Here is a 17,875-nt window from a genome sequence, read left to right as displayed (position 1 = left end):
TTTTAAAATGTTTCACTGTGATAGTTTCTTAAATGTCTATGTGGTCTTTCCATCTTTTATTTAAATGATTCCTTCAAAATTATTATCTGCAAAAGTTGAAATCATAAATTTTGGACATTAGATCCATTCTTTTAATTGATCTTTAATTTCTGGCATAATTTCATATTCATTGAGTTTTGGCTGCCTCCGGTTAATTGTTATTGACATCTTTAATGATTTTGAATCTGTTTAGAGGTTAAATATAATGAAATTATTCAAGATTAAATATTGTTTCTTAATATCATATTCATTTTTTACTCATGAATGAAAGAACATACTTTGGTACTCTGGAAGTACGATAAGTAGACTTCAAAACGTGGTCTAAAGTATATAACATGCAAAAATTACACTTCTGTCACTTACCAGTTGAAATTTCAACATGACGATGATCCTATAAACACAATTAAACTCGCGAAAGGCTGGTTTGCCACAGAGAATGTTGATCTAATTGGCACTAGCCATGGCCAGCGCAGTTTTCTGATCTAAACCCGATTTAAAATCTGTGGGCAGATATTAAAAGACCGTAAGCCCAATCCTTTGAGTAAGTCACATCTTTGGTGCAAGACACATGTTTCCAAATCTTTTTTTAACGTTGCCAGGATCTCATTAATTACAAAAATGGTACACAAATAAATGTTAAGCTTAAGCTTACAGCCTGAGCTTTAAATATGTGCATCGCTTGTTAAGTGTTTAAAACTGGAAGTTTTCAAAAACAGTTTAGTTTTTAAAATCAAAATGGAACTATTTCTTGCTCAATATTTTTTTAACAAAAGCAAAATAATCTTAGTTTTGTTACCATAAGCCAAGTGACATTAAAAAAAAAAACGTTAAAATAAGCAACTTTATTGCGCCTTAAATCACTTTAAATTCCACATCTTACTTGGAGGCTGGCCAAAAAGCTTGCGACAAAGCTCGCGAGCTGGGAATTTCAGCCAAAGACTCAGTCGTGCGCCAAGCTCAGCTTCGGCCTCTTCACTTCACTGCGGTCCGTGGGAATTCCGTTTTAGTGCCTTTTTATCGCGCCGTTTATTTTGATAACTGCTTCTGCAACGGCTCTGCAATATTGCAGTAAACAAAACATCATTACCATTACCATTAACATTAACATTACCTTTACCACGAACCACTGACGACGTCTTTAGAAAGGATTAACACCTGTCCGCTTGCGTAAGCAAAATGTTGAAGCTATCGTTTGTGTGCCTGTTCTTGGGCATTTTGGCGAAATCATCAGCGGGCCGTAAGTAAATAGAAGACAAGCCAAGTCTATCATCTGCTGGGGATGACAAGCTTTAACGTACATGTTTGTTTTGCCGCGGGCCCCAAAACCAGTTTAATACCTAATTTATTCACAAAGTAGAGGGCTACGCACACGAATTAAACTCTAAACTATGTAATTCCAGAGTTCTACTTCCCCAACGAGGCGGCCCAGGTGCCCAACTATGGGCGCTGCATAACGCCCAACCGGGAGCGGGCCCTGTGCATCCACCTGGAGGACTGCAAGTACCTGTACGGCCTGCTGACCACCTCCCCGCTGCGGGACACGGACCGGCTCTACCTGAGTCGCAGCCAGTGCGGCTACACGAACGGCAAGGTGCTGATCTGCTGCCCGGACCGCTACCGGGACGGCTCCCCGGAGACGCCCGCGCCGGCCAGGCCCAACGTGACCAGCTCCGGCTCCGGCTCAGGCTCCGGCTCCAGCCTGCTCCCTCTGCCGGGACAGTGCGGAAACATCCTGTCCAACCGCATATACGGCGGCATGAAGACCAAGATCGACGAGTTCCCCTGGATGGCTCTGATTGAATACACCAAGGGTGAGTGGGGGAACGGGAAGGCGCCGCCAGAACCGACTAGCTCATAGTTTACTCCCATCGCGCAGCCCAGGGGAAGAAGGGCCACCACTGCGGCGGCTCCTTGATCAGCACCCGATACGTGGTGACAGCCTCCCACTGCGTCAACGGTAAGGCGCTGCCCAGCGACTGGAGGCTGACCGGGGTCCGCCTGGGCGAGTGGGATACCGCCACCGATCCCGACTGCGAGGTCGACGTGCGCGGCATGAAGGACTGTGCCCCCGCGCATCTGGACGTGCCCGTGGAGCGCACCGTGCCCCACCCCGCCTACATTCCGGCCTCCAAGAACCAGGTGAACGACATCGCCCTGCTGCGCCTCGGCCAGCTGGTGGAGTACACCGACTTCGTGCGCCCCATTTGCCTGCCCCTGGACGCCAACCTGCGGGCGGCCACCTTCGACGGCATCACCATGGACGTGGCCGGCTGGGGCAAGACGGAGCAGCTGTCGGCCAGCAATCTGAAGCTCAAGGCGGCCGTGGAGGGCTTCCGGATAGACGAGTGCCGCAACGTCTACAGCGGCCAGGAGATCCTGCTCGAGGACACGCAGATGTGTGCCGGCGGCAAGGAGGGCGTCGACTCGTGTCGCGGCGACTCCGGAGGGCCGCTCATCGGCCTGGACACGAACAAGGTGAACACCTACTACTTCCTGGCGGGCGTGGTGTCCTTTGGGCCCACACCCTGCGGCTTGGCCGGCTGGCCAGGCGTGTACACTCGGGTGGGGAAGTACGTTGACTGGATCCAGAACACCATCGAGGCCTGAACGTTTCAGTTTTAAACTGTGCTCGTGTCAGGACTTTTGGCAAAGGACCCTTTTTTAAAAACAGTTTTACCTGGCGCGCAAAATATCTGCCGATCGGCGCGTCAAGCAGGGAAGTAATTCTTAGAGCATACATATGTAAAATACCTCTTTCAAGATAATTATTTATAAAAAAGATTTTGGTTTAATGAATGTCAAATTTGCTTAAATATTATTCTCAATTTTTAAAATACTACTTAGCCCCTCCTTTTTAAAGACTATTTTATTCAAATATTTTTAAAATGTACAATTTGTAAAATAAAAATCACGATTAAAGAATTAAAGACTATTTTATTCAAACATATTTAAAATCCATGCACATACTTTTTTGTTCAAATATATTTAAAATTTAAAACTTTTGACATAAAAATCACAGTTAAGGAATTTGTTTTTATCAAAAATATATTTTATGATTTTTACTTAAAACACAAAACATAAACAGCTATTCTTAAATAAAAAAAGGTAAATTTTATTTTAGGACAAATCAGGTCTAAAACAAAGAAGTTTAAATTTACAAATACTTAAAGTCACATTCTCAAATCTGAGGAACGCGACCACTCTTAATATAGTCGTTTGGTCCCTTTGTCAACTCTGACAAAGTCTGTAGTCTGGCAACCCTAACTCACTGGTAAAAATGTTGAAGAACATCTACGTAACGCCGTTAAATTTGCTTAAATCGGCCACCAGCTTGCAGCTGCAAGTGCGGGTAAATCCTGCCCCAATCAAGGAAAAGAACCCAATTTACCATTCAATCAATTCCAGACCACGTTCGTACTTAAACGCAAATATGACCCGCCGTTGCACAAAACCAACGAGAAGCCCCGCCGGATGAGGGCGAAAAACTTCATTTACGAGCTTGTGGAGGACACGCTGGTCAAGAAGCGGCCCAACATGGAGGTGGTGCTGAAAACCTTCGTCGAGGGCGTCGGCGACAAGGGCGACGTGGTGTCCATGAAGCCACACTTCGTCTACAACAAGCTGCTGCTGCCGGGACTGGCCGCCTACAAAACGCCTGAGAATGTGGCCAAGTACGCCAAGACAGAGGCCGAAAGATCCGCGGTCAAGCACAGCTCGGCTTACGCCCAGCGGACGGTCAACATGCTGGAGTCCATTGTCCTGGCGGTGGTGATGAACAAGGACGAGCCCTGGGAGCTGGAGCCCTGGCACATCAAGGCCTCGCTGCGCAAGGCCGGGTTCCACTGCCGCGAGGAGTGCATCGCCCTGCCCAAGGAGCGCATCGTCGGCCCCGACCTGAAGAAGGAGAACAAGGACTTCTACTGCACCGTGACCATAAACAAGCTGGAGCGGGCAAGGCTCAAGTGCCGCCTACACCACTGGAGCACGGATCCCAGCGAAAGGCTGCCCTACGTCCTGGAGCACTGGAAGCTCCAGTCCGAACCCCTTCTGGATGTGAGTGCGCCCGAGAAGAGCGCGTAGGATAAAGGCAAATAAAGTCGGTTGTTAGAAAACTGTTGATTTATGAACAGCGTGAAAAACAATGGTTTATTTAATATTTTATCAAGTTGTACGACGCGGATTCTTAAAGGCTATATGATTACGAGTCTACATGATGTTAAGTTAGTGCTATTAGTGCACTGCCTTCAGCTCCACATCGAAGACCAGTGTCGAGTTGGGGCCGATCTTGGGCGGTGCTCCGCGGGCGCCGTAAGCCATGGCCGGGGGGCAGGTAATGCGACGCTTGCCGCCCACCTTCATGCCGGCGACACCCACGTCCCAGCCCTTGATTACGTCGCCGCCGCCCAGAGAGAACTTGAAGGGCTTGCCCTTCAGCAGGCTGTCGAAGGTCTTGTTGTTCGACTGCAGACGGCCGATGTAGTACACGGAAACGCGTTTGCCCGGCTTGGCCTCCTCGCCCTTGCCGGCGAGCACATCCTGAACCTTCACGCCTCCGGTGATGGTGCGCGGCTCTCCGGTCGTCTGCTGCTTGGCCTGCTCCTTGGCCTTGGGCTGTTCCTTCTTCGCCTCAGGCTTTTCCTTCTTCTTTTGCTGCGGCTTGGCCTCCTCCTTCTTGACCACGCCATTCTGTTCCTTTCCGGACTTCTTGGCACTGGAGGCCGGCGACAGCTTAGCAACCTTGGCCTTTGGCTGTTCCTCCTCCGCCTCCGAGTCGTCTTCGCTGTCATCGTCCTCTTCTTCGCCGCTTTCATCGTCCTCCTCTTCGTCATCTTCATCTTCTCCATTCTCGAGGAAGGACTCGTATTCTCCTATAAGCTGACTATCGTCAGTATCTTCGTCCCCCTCCTCCTCTTCCTCACCGCTCTCATTTTCATCATCGGCCTCCGCCTTCTTATTTTTTTTGCCCTCCTTGCCCTTCAGTAAATTCTCAAGGGTGAACTCCTCGTCCTCATCCTCGGAGTCAATGTCGTGCAAATAGCCCAACAGGGAAACGCTGGCGTCGCCTGCAAAGTGGAAAAACGTGTTACATGCGGATGGCCGTTGAAAATTGAATATCAGCGACAGCGACTCCTTACCTGCAGTGTGGAACATAATGCGATCGCCCTTGCTGAAGTTAAGATCAAGAGCCACTTGGGGAATGGCCTTGGTCACGGTCGCCACGATGTACTCCTGTTTCTCGGCCGCCAGGTACAACTTGGCCTCCTGGCCCTTGTCGAGGGCGACGCCCGAAATGTGGAACGACTTGATGATCGTCTGCGAGTACTTGCGCTCAGGCTTCATGTTCAGACCTGGACAGGGACAGCATTTGAGAATAACATGGTGTTTACTTGACTGCAGAAATGGCGCCGGTCCACGCTGCCGGCAACCCAATCGCAAGCACGTGGCTGCGTCATGAGCGCAGCAGGCGTAAAACTCCTGAGGGCTGGGTTAAGAAGTACCGGGCAAACATTTATAATCCTTGACGGTTCAACTTACCCCAAAACATCGACATCTTAAAGGAAAACTGTGAACTCTTGACAGGAATTCAAATAAAAACGAGGAATAAATTGTCAGAACGGAACCACTGACGCCGACTTCGGTGTGCACAAAGACTTTAACGTCTAGAATACCGAAATGCTTCAAAAAAGTGGTAGTAAACTGGTCACACTGACCTGGTCTATTATCAATTTCCCGCGAAATTAAATTCCCTACATTTCACTAAATGTTTACCAAAATACTGTGTACCAACTACTATTTCCATGGATAAACTTTCGAAAAGCCCCAACGACCGAAGATTTTCAAATTTTCAGGATTCAAGTATAAATGGGTCAAAGATTGCGACAAGACCGATTTTTTGGAAAATAACGGTAAAAACCTACGTTTAGCTTATGGGATTCCCTGTGTAAATAAATGCGCATTAGGCTAATGCGTTTTAATGAGCCAATGGAATAGGACTGATTACCAATCCATCAGTGATCAGTGATGTTGTTCTGCTGAATACGCCCAATTTCTACCAAATATTTATATTATATTATATTTATGAATGTTGTGAAGCGCTGCGGCAGAGGGAAAGCAGAGTAGAGATGGGAAAACATCGATGAAACCGATGTTTTGAAAACATCGATGACACCGATGTTTTGAAAACATCGATGACACCGATGTTGGCATCGATGTTCTCCCACCTCTACTCTAAACACGGCTCTTCCTGATAAATTTGTGAAGAAAAATAGCCCTTATTTGGTTCTCGCAATCGGCGCATCCGAATCCCTGGGTCGTGGAAAATGGCAGATGAAGCGGGCAGCCAAGCTGATGGCCAGCGGCAGTTTATTTGCGGCGTGATCGAGGGATTCTACGGCCGGCCGTGGACGACCGAGCAGCGCAAGGACCTGTTTCGGAAGCTTAAATCCATGGGTCTGAGCAGTCCGTCCTACATGTATGCGCCGAAGGATGACTACAAGCACCGGGCATATTGGCGGGAGTTGTATACTGTGGAGGAGGCCGATCACCTGTCCAGTAACTAACCTTTGAACCATGCAAATCCTCCGCTAAGGAGTCTTCCTTGCAGGTCTGATTGCGGCGGCCAAGGAGGCGGGGATTAACTTCTACTATGCCCTTTCGCCAGGGCTGGACATGACCTACAGCAGTCCAAAGGAGATCGCCACGCTGAAGCGAAAGCTGGATCAGGTCTCGCAGTTCGGCTGCGAGGCCTACGCCCTGTTATTCGACGACATCGAATCGGAGCTGTCGAAGGCGGACAAGGAGGTCTTCCAGACGTTTGCCAACGCCCACGTGTCTGTCACCAACGAGATATACACGCACCTGGGCAGCCCCAAGTTCCTCTTCTGCCCCACACAATACTGTGCTTCGCGGGCCGTGCCCACGGTGCTGGAGTCGGAGTACCTTAACACTCTGGGCTCCAAGCTCAACAACGATATTGACATCCTCTGGACTGGGGACAAGGTCATCTCCAAGACCATATCCATTGAGTCGATCCAGGAGATTACCGAGGTGCTGCGTCGTCCGCCATGTATCTGGGACAATCTGCATGCCAACGACTACGATCAGAAGCGCGTTTTTCTGGGACCCTACAGTGGTCGGTCGCCGGAGCTGATCCCCCACCTGCGGGGCGTGATGACCAATCCTAACTGCGAGTTCTACGGCAACTTCGTTGCCATCCACTCGCTGGCCTTCTGGTCGCGCTGTAGCTTGGACTCCAAGGTGAACAGCCCGCTGAGCGCGGACATTAAACTGGAGACTGAAAACGAGGATGAGCTTCCGGCCGAGTTCCTCTCTAAGAACGTGTACCACCCGCGAGTGGCTCTTAAGTGGGTAAAACTAAGAGAAGTTTTTGAGCCAAGCTTACTTTACCTGATTTTCTTCAAGGAATGCTATTGCGGACTGGCTGCCGGAATTTTTCATGGAGAAGGAGGCCTGGGGACCTATCACCAAACCTCAGCCGCAAGTGCAAATGGTCATGCCCATTATTCCCATAATACCCTCCATCAACACCTGCATGAGTCTCACCACCACCACAACCACTTCGACGAATTCAAGGACGGTTCCGGAGGTCAACACCACTCAACTGCAAGCCCTTGCTGATGTCTGGTAAATTGAAATTTTCTTGTGCACTTAAACGACTATAGTACACATTTAAATCATTAATTTCAGCGTTGTTAGCTCCACCCTGGCACCCATCTCCAATCCAGTGATGAATTCCCTCGTGTCGCCCACAAAAGTGATCACAAACGACGATATAATCAACCCCATCCCCACCACAGCTGCCAGCAACATTGAACTTCCCAAGAAGATACCCATCTCCGTTGTCCCAGTGCCCATCATGGAGGCGAAAAGTGTGGACGCATCCGTGGATCTGGGTCTGGACAATGCAGTTTTCGATGACAATGCAATAAAACTGAAAAGCGAATCGGCACAGGACCAGCTTGAACTGGAGGTGGAAGATTTAGAGGAGAAGCAAGAGCCGGTGGCCAGTCTTAGTGTGGATACAATGGTGGACGACGCCAGTCTGAGTCCACTGAGTGCCGGAGTCAATGAGCCCATGGAGTGCAGCAGTAGCATAGCCTCTCAAGTCTCTCCGAGGGAGGAGGAGGCAATCAAAATGGTGGCAGACGACGTACTCATGGAGTCTGTCAACGATGTGCATGTCAGTATGATGTTAAATACCAAGACCTAGGCTATTAACTTTCTATTCTTTTTTTCCAGAGTATGCATGTGGAGAGTGGGACTTCGTCGCCAATCTCAAATGCGGAAATGCGTGAGGAGAACGAAGCTCAATCTGTTAGGACCATCGACAATAAGTATGTAGTTAAAAATGCAGTATATTTGTTTCTCCTTTTCTTTAATTTGGATAAATTGACCAGGACATAAACCATTTGCCCAGAAAATCAAGCCACAATCCCTAAAATTAAACTATATCTTCTTTAATTCTAGTACGTCCACAGGCGGATACAAGTCAAAGGTAACTGTTGAGGATTTGGGTCTGCTCTGCGATCTCTTCTACCTGCCCTTCGAGCATGGTAGCCGTGGCCTCAAACTGCTGGTCGAATTCAACTGGCTGAAGGGCAACGCAAATGTGATACTGCAGGACCGTTCTGCCGGTGGTGTAAGCGATGACATCAAAACCGCCAAGCCAGAGGTTACCGAATGGCACCAGCGTTGTGACCAGTTCGACGTACTCTGCACCGGCGTCGTCGAGCTGTTGATCAAAATCGCTCACTGCAAGAACAAGGAGATCTGCCACGAGCTGTACTCGTATGTGTGGGATATATCCGGCGCTCTGTCCCTGCTCAATTGCTACGTCAAGTGGCTAGCTCTCGGTCACTTTCCGCATAACACGTCATCCTACACGGAGGGCAGCTATACTTGTAGGTATACTCGTATAGCAAAAGTATCACATGTACTAAGATTCCTCCTCGTCCCCTTTCAGGGTTTAGCAAAGGCTGGAAAGAGGCCTTCATGTCAGGTGACCAGGAACCGTGGGTCTTCAGGGGCGGCCTCATTGCAGACCTGCAGCGCCTGATGCCGGTGGACTCGGGCAACGACCTGTTTGTGTACAAGCTTCCGGAACAACCCACGGCCAATTACTATCTCCTGAGGCCCTACTGCAATGCGGACGAGCAGAACGTCAACGAGGTGTGCACCCGCTTGTATTTGCAGTGGCAGGAAGAGTCGGACGGAGGCGTCCACATCCCATACCCGCTGCCGGCGAATGTGGCGGGCATCGTAGCTGATGGACTGATTGGAGGACATCTCACCCTCAGCCCGCAGCTATGCATCGTGGCTTACGATGAGAACAACAGCGTTATAGGCTATGCTTGCGCGGCCTTGGATGTCAGCATATTCCGACGCAACTTGGAGCTTTGCTGGTTTACGGAGCTGCGCGAGAAATACCCCAAGGATCTGTGTCCGCATGGTGGGAATGAAGTGGTAGGACGGCTTGTTAAACGCTTTGTGGAAAAGTTTCATTGCTCAAGCTCCAACGTGCCACTGGAGGACTGTCCCGTGGAGGTGAGCGGCTCCTTTCCGGCCGTCCTGATCTCCGGCACACTGCGGGAGGCCGAGCAGCGGGACTCGGGCATAACCAAGCGGATGCTTACCGTGCTCCTGGCCGCCCTGCGAGCGAATGGTTGCTTTGGGGCTCACGTTTGCGTCCCCGAGCAGGACGTCGGTCAAGTGAACTTCTATTCCAGAATCGGTTTCGTCGAAGTCTACCGCGAGGAGGTTACCAAGTGCATATACATGGGTCGCCGCTTCTAGCGTTATTGTTTCCGGATGCCAGCTTCACTGCCTCCACTTTTAATGTTCCTTCATCATTGGTATTCCGGCTAGCTGCGCTAGCCCTTTCAATCTCGTCCTCGTCCCTTTTGTATTCTCTTAAGGTAACAAGTTTGTATTACTGACCAACCCTTCTAGCATTTATCTTAAGCACCGTTTTCTTTTAGTGTGGAAAACAATAAAAATACCAATTTAATAATTCTTTCGCTAGCTGTTTCCGCTGCTTTTGTCGAGGTCGTAGAACCACACGGTGTTCACTCCATCCTCGATTATTTTTACGTGCTGCAGACTGGGTAGTGGGAAGCGGCAGGCGATGATCTTGGTGTTGTCCGGACACTCGGCTACCAATTTGTGCTCCAGGTCCTGCATCATCTGCTCCACGCCGAAGATTACCACGAAGTTGTAGTCTTTGATATCGAACTTCCATAGATCTCGCCGGAAGAACCTCGTCTGCTTGGATACCCCATGACGCAATGCGGCCAGGCGGGAGTAGTACACCAGCCATGGATTCAATTCCACGCCGTCTGTCTTTAGAGCCCTATGGCTTTGCGCCGCCGCTGGAAAGAAATTACATAAGTGAAATTAAGTCTTCGTGGATTCCTTCGGTGCAGCAGACTCACCCACAACAATGCGCCCGTCTCCGGAGCCGATGTCCAGCAGTTTTCCGCCCGCGGTCTTTGGTAGAAAGCTCAGGACATTCTGTATTTGTTCGCTGGTGGCGGGCACATATGGCAGACAAATCCGCCTGAAGGCGGGCGCCACAAAGGAGGCGCAGACAACTGACAGGCCGATGGCGACACCGCCGGTAGCCGCTATAAGTATTTTGCCTCCAGTGGATATGCCACTTTTTGGGGATTTGGAAACTTCTATAGGCCTATTTTCATTCAGGATTTCCATTTCAATCAGCTGTTTTAAAGAACTTTTTGAGTGTTGCCAACAAGTCTTGTGGTGAAAATATTCTATTTCGGTAGCCCTGCACGACACGCGGTTGAACGGTCACACCGCACGGGGCGGTTACTGCGGCGCTTTGCAACACTGCACTATACACACACTTGTGTTTGACATGTGGCAACACTTTTTTCGGTCGTTTGATGTGTGCGTGCGCTTCCTATTACAATTTTTCGAAGGATTTTCCGTATGTTTTGTTGACGTGCTGGGCGGCGGAAAGTGAAAAACGAAATTAAACAGTGCCGTGCAACAGGGCGGGTCAGCGATTGGCATAAAGAGCAGTGTGTGCCCCGCGTGCGGATAGGCGTAAGGCGTTAAAAATGGCGAACGTAAGGGACAGCGACACATCACTGTGGCTGCATAATAAACTGGGCACCTCGAACGACTCGTGGATAAATGGCTCGATCTGCTCGCAGCTGAACAAGGAGGTGCTGCGCAACATCAAGGAGTGCTTCCCGGATCTGCAGACGCAGGTCAAGCTGAAGCTCCTTCTCAGTTTCCTTCACATTCCGCGCCGTCTGGTGGAAGAGGTAAATGGCGTTGGTGTATGTGTCGAAAAAGTACACCAGCACAACCACACAGCGAGACTCGCACACGTATACAGCGTACACTTGCTGTTGGTGAAACAAAAGTGCGGAAAATGTGTAAATAGTCGGCAAATGTAGTAAATCTCATCAGCTGGAGAGTGTCTTTAAGTGTGTTTATCGTGTTTTTGTAACTACCAACGGGTGATTTCGCTGGCTGGTGAAAATAAATATTGGATACGTTTCCCGCCACTTCTACTTTTGTGTACACATTACTCTCTCTTCCATACTTGCTCTCTCGCGTGTTTCGGTGTGTGTGTATGCCTGTGTGTGTGTGTGAGAGTGGGCTGTTGTGGGTGGCTTGTGGATTCATTTGTTTGTTATACCCTTTGCAAAAGGTATTCTTATTTTGGCCACACGTTGCAACTTAGTCAAGGAGGATTTCCAATTGTGAGCTCAGTTTAAAAGCAATAGGAATTAAACTCCCTCTGATCTATCCTATATTTGCCATTAGAATGAAACCGATTTGCATAAGTTTGTTTTCAAAGATATTTTCATAGTTTATAATTGTTCTGTTTTAAAAGACATTTGCACAAGTAGAGATGGTAAATAATGTCGATAAGAATAATTTTGCATATATCAAACCCATTTCTCATAATGTTATTGAAATATAAAACTATTTTTCCAAACTTAAACTTCGGCTTCCCCAAGTTTCTTTTCTAACCCATTTTTAATTTAAATTCGCTTTATAGTGGAAGGCGGAGCTCGAGGAGGTGATCGAGGTGGCCGGCTTGGACTCGGAGCTGTGGGTATCCATGTTGGCGGAGACGATGAAGACCTTTCCGGCCACCAGCTCCCTGAACACAGAGATCTCCGACTACGAGGACACGCGTCCCATCTTCACAGACATGGTCAATGACTTGCGTAAGTTGGTCACTAAGCACTCGGATTTGGGTATGCTGCCCCTGGAGTGCCAGTACCTAAACAAAAACGCGTTGATCTCAGTGGTAGGTGTAGAAACAACAAAAAAAACCCATTTCATGCCAAACTAATCCTGGTTTTTAATTACAGGTGGGCCAGCAGCCCGCTCCCGTCAAGCATTTTACGCTGAAGCGCAAGCCTAAGAGCGCCCAGTTGCGCACCGAGCTGCTGCACAAGTCCGCGGATGCGCAGTCTTCGCTGAAGAAGGCCTCGGCGCCCACGATTCCGCTGCGGTCACGTGGCATGCCCCGCAAGATGACGGACACCACTCCGCTCAAGGGCATCCCATCGCGCATGCCCACTACGGGATTCCGCTCTGCCACGGTGCCGGGCAATGCCACCCAGCGGCCCAACCTTAGTCGCACACCCGCCGGCCGCAAGGATGGCGGCATTAAGCTGATCGAGTTCACCGAACAGCCGCTGGGCTATGCCGCGGCCAAGAAGCGCAAGCGTGAACAGCAGCTGGAGGAGCAGCAGAAAAAGCAGGAGCAGAAGCAGCAACAGGCGGCTGCGGCAGCTGCAGCGGCCACGGCAGCGGCGGCCAATGCCGGCGACAGTTCTCCAACGGACGCAGCAACGGCCAGTGGAGGCGAAACACCCGTCACGCCCACGTCGGCCAACAACAGTTTCGAAATCAAAATGGAGCCACAGCTGCTCAACCAGAGCGCGGGCAGCCTGGAAGAGCCGCAGGACGAGGAGATGGCTGGCAAAACGCCAATGGAGTGCGATCCCGAGACGCCGGAGTACGCCACGGCCACGCTGGACTTCGCCCAGGCTACCACTACTTCTGTGGCAGATGGTCAACCTGGAAAACCCTCTGGCGAGGCCAAGACGAAGACGCCGCGCACTCCAAAATCAGCTGCAAAGCTGAACAACAACAACAGCTTCAATCACACCCCAAAACGAATCAAGCAGGAGATCGAGATCAAGAGCGAGGAGATCATAGTGCCCGCCAGCATCAAGCTGGAAAAGATCGAGACATCCCCGTCGACGCAGGGCCAGCAGCAGCGCGTCATCATCCAGCAGCAGCCGCCTAGCTTGGTGCAGCGCACCCCGCACCTGCTCATCCGAAGTTCGCCTCAAAAGCGACAGAACAATGGAGCCACCACTAGCTCTGGCACCACCACCACCACCACCGTGGGCAACACTACCATCAAGATGGAGAAGCTGGACATCAAGCCTATGCTGCGAGCCACCGGCGTCTCACCCTCGACGAGTGCGGGCACTACGACCACCCTCCTCACCCCGCAGCAACTTCGGCAGGCGGCCAATCCACTGGCCAATCTGCCCAACAACATCTCCGTGAAGATCACCTCCGCCAAGGCCAAGGCGGCGGCGGCCGCAGCGGCAGGACCCAGTGGAAGCCAAACCCAGGCGCAGCAGCCACAGACGGTGCAGGTTCCACAGGCGCCGCAGCAGTCGCAACCCCCACTCCTGATCAACAGCTCCACTCCCGTCATCCTGGCATCCTCACCGAGCGCTCAAAGAGCGGTAAGTTGCCATAGACGAAAGAAGTTTAGATAAGAAGTTTCTTCAAAAAAGATTAATTTGAAATCAACAATGATGCTTGACACCTCTACAAAATTAGAAATGGTTTTAAATGTTGTTCATCGTAATTGAAATTCAAACTCAAACATGAGAGAATATGTATGACAAATGTAGGGTTCGTTTTCATTCGCTTAGAAGATTTCAATTTTTCCACGTGGTATTTAAGGGCCTCTGATCAGATAATTTATTTTAAATTGGTTGTCCAGACTTGGTTTGAATTCTTCATGAAATATATCAATAACTTCTCAAGGTTCGAATTGGGAAACATTTTTATGAAAATTTTGAGACCACTGTGTTAACTAAACAACTTTATATTACTATTATTTATTACTATATTACTATTCTTATGTTAACGTGATCCTAAACTATGTACCGTATACTAATCAACTTATATTTGTTTATCACATTCTTTTGGTTTTAGAAGGCTTTGGCCATGCCCAGCAGCAGTACCGCCCCCACCACTACCACGACAATACCGTCGCAAGCCATAAAGACGATGCCGCTCAGCCAACTAAAGACGGCCACCAACAGCGGACCGGTGATCATATCGCAGACTATTATTCAGCCGGCAAAGCGAGCCCAACAACAGGCTGGAACCTCGAGTGCAGCGGCCGCTTCCCAGCAACAGCAGCAGCACCAACAACAGCAACAGCAACATCAGCAGCAGCAGCAGCAGCAACAGCAACTGTTGCACCAGCAAATCCAACAGCAGACGCAACAGCAACAGTTGCCACAGCAACAGGCTCCGCAGCAGCAACAGACGCAGTACATTTTGGCTACGCCACAGCAGCAACCGCAACATATACAGCAGCAGCAGCAGCCCATGTTGCCAACGCTAACCTCGTTCTCCCACAGTCGTCCTTTGCCGCAGACCACGACGCTTTACCAAGCCACTACTCCCGGCGGAAATGGCCAGACGCCCACCAAGATATTGCTGAAGACCTCGGGCACATCGAGTGTGGTGATGACGCCTCTGCGCCAGGGCCAACCGCAGCAGGCTTCTGCTGTGGTGTCATCGAATCCGCCGCCTCTGGTGGCCACCTCGGCGGCAGTGGTTTCCCCCGGACAGTCGACCACCTTGAACATTCAAAACGTGCAGCTTCCCAATCGGCCAGTGACCATACAACCGGCCTCCCAGGCAGCCCAGCAACAGCATATGCAGGCCCAGTTGCAGCAGCAACAGCCCCATCCGCAGCACACGATCGTGGCCAATACGACGGCCACCCAGCAGCCAAAGTTGTCGCAGGTGCTTATGCAACCGACTGGAGCAGTTGGGGCTGGTGGCGTTTCCGCTCTGAACGTCTCACCCACGTCCGGCAAGAACAAGACCATCATACTCACCCAGAAGGGCGTCATACTGCGGAACATCGGCGGCGACATGTACCAGCAAATACCCATCAGCAATGTGGGAAACCTGCAAGGACTTGGCGGAACTACGCTCATGACTACCACGGCTGGACCGCCGAGTTTGGTGAAGACCACGTCCTCGACCGGAGTGCAGTTGCAGCAGCAGCAGCCTGGCAAGCAGATACTGCCCACCCTCATACCAACCAGTTCGCTGGGCGGGCAACACGTCATAGTGCAACAGCAGCAGCCCACCAACGTCATTGGCAATGTAAGTGTTGAAGCTTTTTTTTTTGTTGATTGGATGGTGTTATCTTGTTAATGCTATTTTACATAAAATAATACATCATTTGCGGTGTACAGTAGAACTTACCATGACAAAATTATAAGTTTTATGGCTAAATGTAACGCTGTTTACACTTTTTTGTTCTTTAAGTGTGAATTGTTTTTAAAAGTTGAAACCTTGATTTGAAATAATCAAGTAATTATACCCTCAAATATTTTAAAATCGAGTAGATTAATAATAAAGTCATTCGAAATTTAAATACAAAAAAAAACAACTTAAAAGCTTTACCTAGCAAAGTACTGAAAACCATTTTAAAACTATTACTCCAGAACATTTTTTGTGTCGTGGTCTTAACACTTACAATTAAATTTCAAATTTTAAAATGTTCAATAACTTAAACATTTTTAAATGTCAATGGGTTCTAGAAATATTTTAAAATCTGTCAAGGAACACTGCATAAAAAGGGTTTCTGCAATATATAAAGCTGTATACATACCTTCTTTTAATTTAACCGTCTCGAAAACCTTCTACGCTTTTTGGCACTTTCCCTAATTATGATAGCTAGATATTTCAAGATTAAAAAAAAATAATATAACTTCTGTCAGTCCCAGCAGCAGACCATCATTCGGCCAGTGATGACCAACGTTGGCGGAGGCCTGACCACGCTGCCGCAGGGCCTGACGCTGATACAACGGCCGGGCCAGCAGCCGCAGCTGGTGCAGGTGCAGGCGGCGCCGGGCAGCACGCAGCGCACGATTATCACCCAATCGAGCACGGCGGCGGCGGCGCCGCAGCAGCAGCCGCGCCAGCAGCAGCAACAGATCCTGGTGCAACACAAGCCGGCTCCGACCCTGCAGCAGCGCTTGGTCACCTCCACCACCAGCGGTGGCCAGGGCCAGCCGGGCAACCCGAATGCGGGGATCGCGCGCACCGTCCAGGTCCAGGTGCAGGCGCAGCAGCCCCAGCAGCAGCAGCAATCTGCGCAACAGCAGTCGCAGCAGACGCAGCAGGCCCCACAGCGACGTGGACTCTCGCTATCGGTAGGAGCAGTGTAGAAATCACGTATTCTTTTCCTTTAAACCCTTTACATTTGTTCCAGAACGAGCACGTGCACAAGGCGCATGAAATGTTCCGCAAGGCGAATCGCGTCTCGAGACCGGACAAAGCCCTTATCCTTGGCTTTATGGCGGGTCTGCGGGAGAACCCCCGCCCGAATAACGAAAACGTGCTGGTCATCAAATTGGGAGAAACTGAGGTAAGGCTACTTGGGACTTAATCCCATTCAAAAATGACACGGGAAAGTATTGAGATGTTTTTAATAATATGATTTTGATGACTAAGAGAGTTTCAAATAGTAGAAAAGAAGGAATGCGCTGCTGTAAATTCTCTCAGAATTACAATCTGTTAAGGTTTTTGCTTGCTTTTAAAACAACTATGTCTTTGCAGGAAAAAGTACAACAGGAGGGCGGCAACACGGCACTGTGCTTGGTTGAATCGCACATCAGGCTGGACTACAACACCGGCGAGTGGAAGACATTCCAGAACTACAGGCTACAGGACCAGAGTGCCGCCTCATAGTCCACGAGGGTCATACGCATTGTTCGCAGCACCAAGTGAGGATGGACAGCCAGGCTGAACCCGAACATGCGTATACGGATTATGGATTATGTGTTTTGATTTGTCATCCGTTCTGCACGGGCTGCTCCCTCGCCGCCCCTAATTAGGCTACCCTAAACCCTTCTCTCCTTTCCCCGCCCCTCCCACAGTCAGCAAGGCACCCTAGGAAATGCTGGTTATGATGAAACTATATAATAATTAAGGTAAATTAGCTGTACAGTTGTTTAGTATGTAGCAAAGGCTAGCGCTTAAACATTTAGTAAACACGCCCGTTCACACATCCACGAACATGCACCCATTCATCCAAGCACACAGGCATATTCACCTCTGGCTGATCGCTTCACTGGAGAGCAGTTGGAAAGGCGGATGGGCCAGAAGTGAACGTTCGGACAGATCCCATAGGCACACACACCACCAGCACACACTCATGCATTTCGAACCCGCATATATATTTCTAGCATTATGTAATTATTGTCGAGTAAAAACTGTGTAATTATCTTACCAAGCAGCATAAAATTTAGAGACGCTGATCGGCGCTCGTTATTCATTAGAAACCCAATGAAAATATATATTTATAGTTATATATGTATGAGCCGCAGCAACCACAGCAAAATTAACTTAAATCTTGAAATGTGTAATAGACAAACAATAAACCTAGCATATGTATTTATGGCTTAAATGTTAAACACGTTGGTTTTACGTCGGGTTTCATTCGGGAATTGTGGGTGCATAGAACTTCAATCCAAATTTAAGGGTG

The 17,875-nt window shown here is 49.4% G+C and overlaps 6 protein-coding genes across 8 annotated transcripts; 4 read left to right on the top strand and 2 right to left on the bottom strand.

Annotated features, from left to right (window-relative positions):
* Nucleotides 1–965: 965 nt before the first annotated feature.
* LOC128257642 (serine protease easter) lies at nt 966–2,884 on the top strand. The gene is made up of 3 exons (XM_052988775.1): nt 966–1,276; nt 1,440–1,850; nt 1,916–2,884. The coding sequence occupies exons 1-3, from the start codon at nt 1,216–1,218 to the stop codon at nt 2,644–2,646; spliced, it is 1,203 nt and encodes a 400-aa protein (XP_052844735.1). The 5' UTR covers nt 966–1,215; the 3' UTR covers nt 2,647–2,884.
* Nucleotides 2,885–3,231: 347 nt separating this feature from the next.
* Nucleotides 3,232–4,181, top strand: LOC128265189 (39S ribosomal protein L9, mitochondrial). The gene is made up of 2 exons (XM_053001045.1): nt 3,232–3,388; nt 3,445–4,181. The coding sequence occupies exons 1-2, from the start codon at nt 3,317–3,319 to the stop codon at nt 4,117–4,119; spliced, it is 747 nt and encodes a 248-aa protein (XP_052857005.1). The 5' UTR covers nt 3,232–3,316; the 3' UTR covers nt 4,120–4,181.
* On the bottom strand, nt 4,141–5,732 carry LOC128265183 (39 kDa FK506-binding nuclear protein). Its single transcript, XM_053001040.1, has 3 exons — nt 5,575–5,732; nt 5,175–5,387; nt 4,141–5,102 (listed from the first exon to the last, which is right to left on the bottom strand). The coding sequence occupies exons 1-3, from the start codon at nt 5,588–5,590 to the stop codon at nt 4,270–4,272; spliced, it is 1,062 nt and encodes a 353-aa protein (XP_052857000.1). The 5' UTR covers nt 5,591–5,732; the 3' UTR covers nt 4,141–4,269.
* Nucleotides 5,733–6,236: 504 nt separating this feature from the next.
* On the top strand, nt 6,237–10,069 carry LOC128252948 (protein O-GlcNAcase). The gene is made up of 7 exons (XM_052981182.1): nt 6,237–6,591; nt 6,644–7,403; nt 7,462–7,683; nt 7,747–8,239; nt 8,299–8,393; nt 8,527–8,960; nt 9,023–10,069. The coding sequence occupies exons 1-7, from the start codon at nt 6,360–6,362 to the stop codon at nt 9,850–9,852; spliced, it is 3,066 nt and encodes a 1,021-aa protein (XP_052837142.1). The 5' UTR covers nt 6,237–6,359; the 3' UTR covers nt 9,853–10,069.
* On the bottom strand, nt 9,902–10,892 carry LOC128252949 (ATP synthase subunit C lysine N-methyltransferase). The gene is made up of 2 exons (XM_052981183.1): nt 10,491–10,892; nt 9,902–10,427 (listed from the first exon to the last, which is right to left on the bottom strand). Exons 1-2 carry the CDS (start codon nt 10,765–10,767, stop codon nt 10,078–10,080), a joined length of 627 nt encoding a protein of 208 aa, XP_052837143.1. The 5' UTR covers nt 10,768–10,892; the 3' UTR covers nt 9,902–10,077.
* A 34-nt stretch (nt 10,893–10,926) lies between these two features.
* LOC128252947 (negative elongation factor A) lies at nt 10,927–17,804 on the top strand. 3 transcript variants are annotated; one of them, XM_052981179.1, is made up of 7 exons: nt 10,927–11,348; nt 12,095–12,349; nt 12,414–13,814; nt 14,296–15,486; nt 16,107–16,541; nt 16,601–16,756; nt 16,948–17,804. In XM_052981179.1, exons 1-7 carry the CDS (start codon nt 11,139–11,141, stop codon nt 17,077–17,079), a joined length of 3,780 nt encoding a protein of 1,259 aa, XP_052837139.1. In that variant the 5' UTR covers nt 10,927–11,138; the 3' UTR covers nt 17,080–17,804. The 3 variants fall into 3 exon arrangements, with proteins under 3 accessions (XP_052837139.1, XP_052837141.1, XP_052837138.1); XM_052981181.1 differs by having other exon boundaries at nt 14,293–15,486; nt 16,116–16,541; XM_052981178.1 differs by having other exon boundaries at nt 10,929–11,348; nt 14,293–15,486.
* The last annotated feature ends 71 nt before the right edge of the window (nt 17,805–17,875 follow it).

Source organism: Drosophila gunungcola, chromosome 3R, assembly GCF_025200985.1.
Source record: "Drosophila gunungcola strain Sukarami chromosome 3R, Dgunungcola_SK_2, whole genome shotgun sequence".
Lineage (NCBI taxonomy): Eukaryota > Metazoa > Arthropoda > Insecta > Diptera > Drosophilidae > Drosophila > Drosophila gunungcola.
This window is presented reverse-complemented; position numbering and strand designations above follow the sequence as displayed.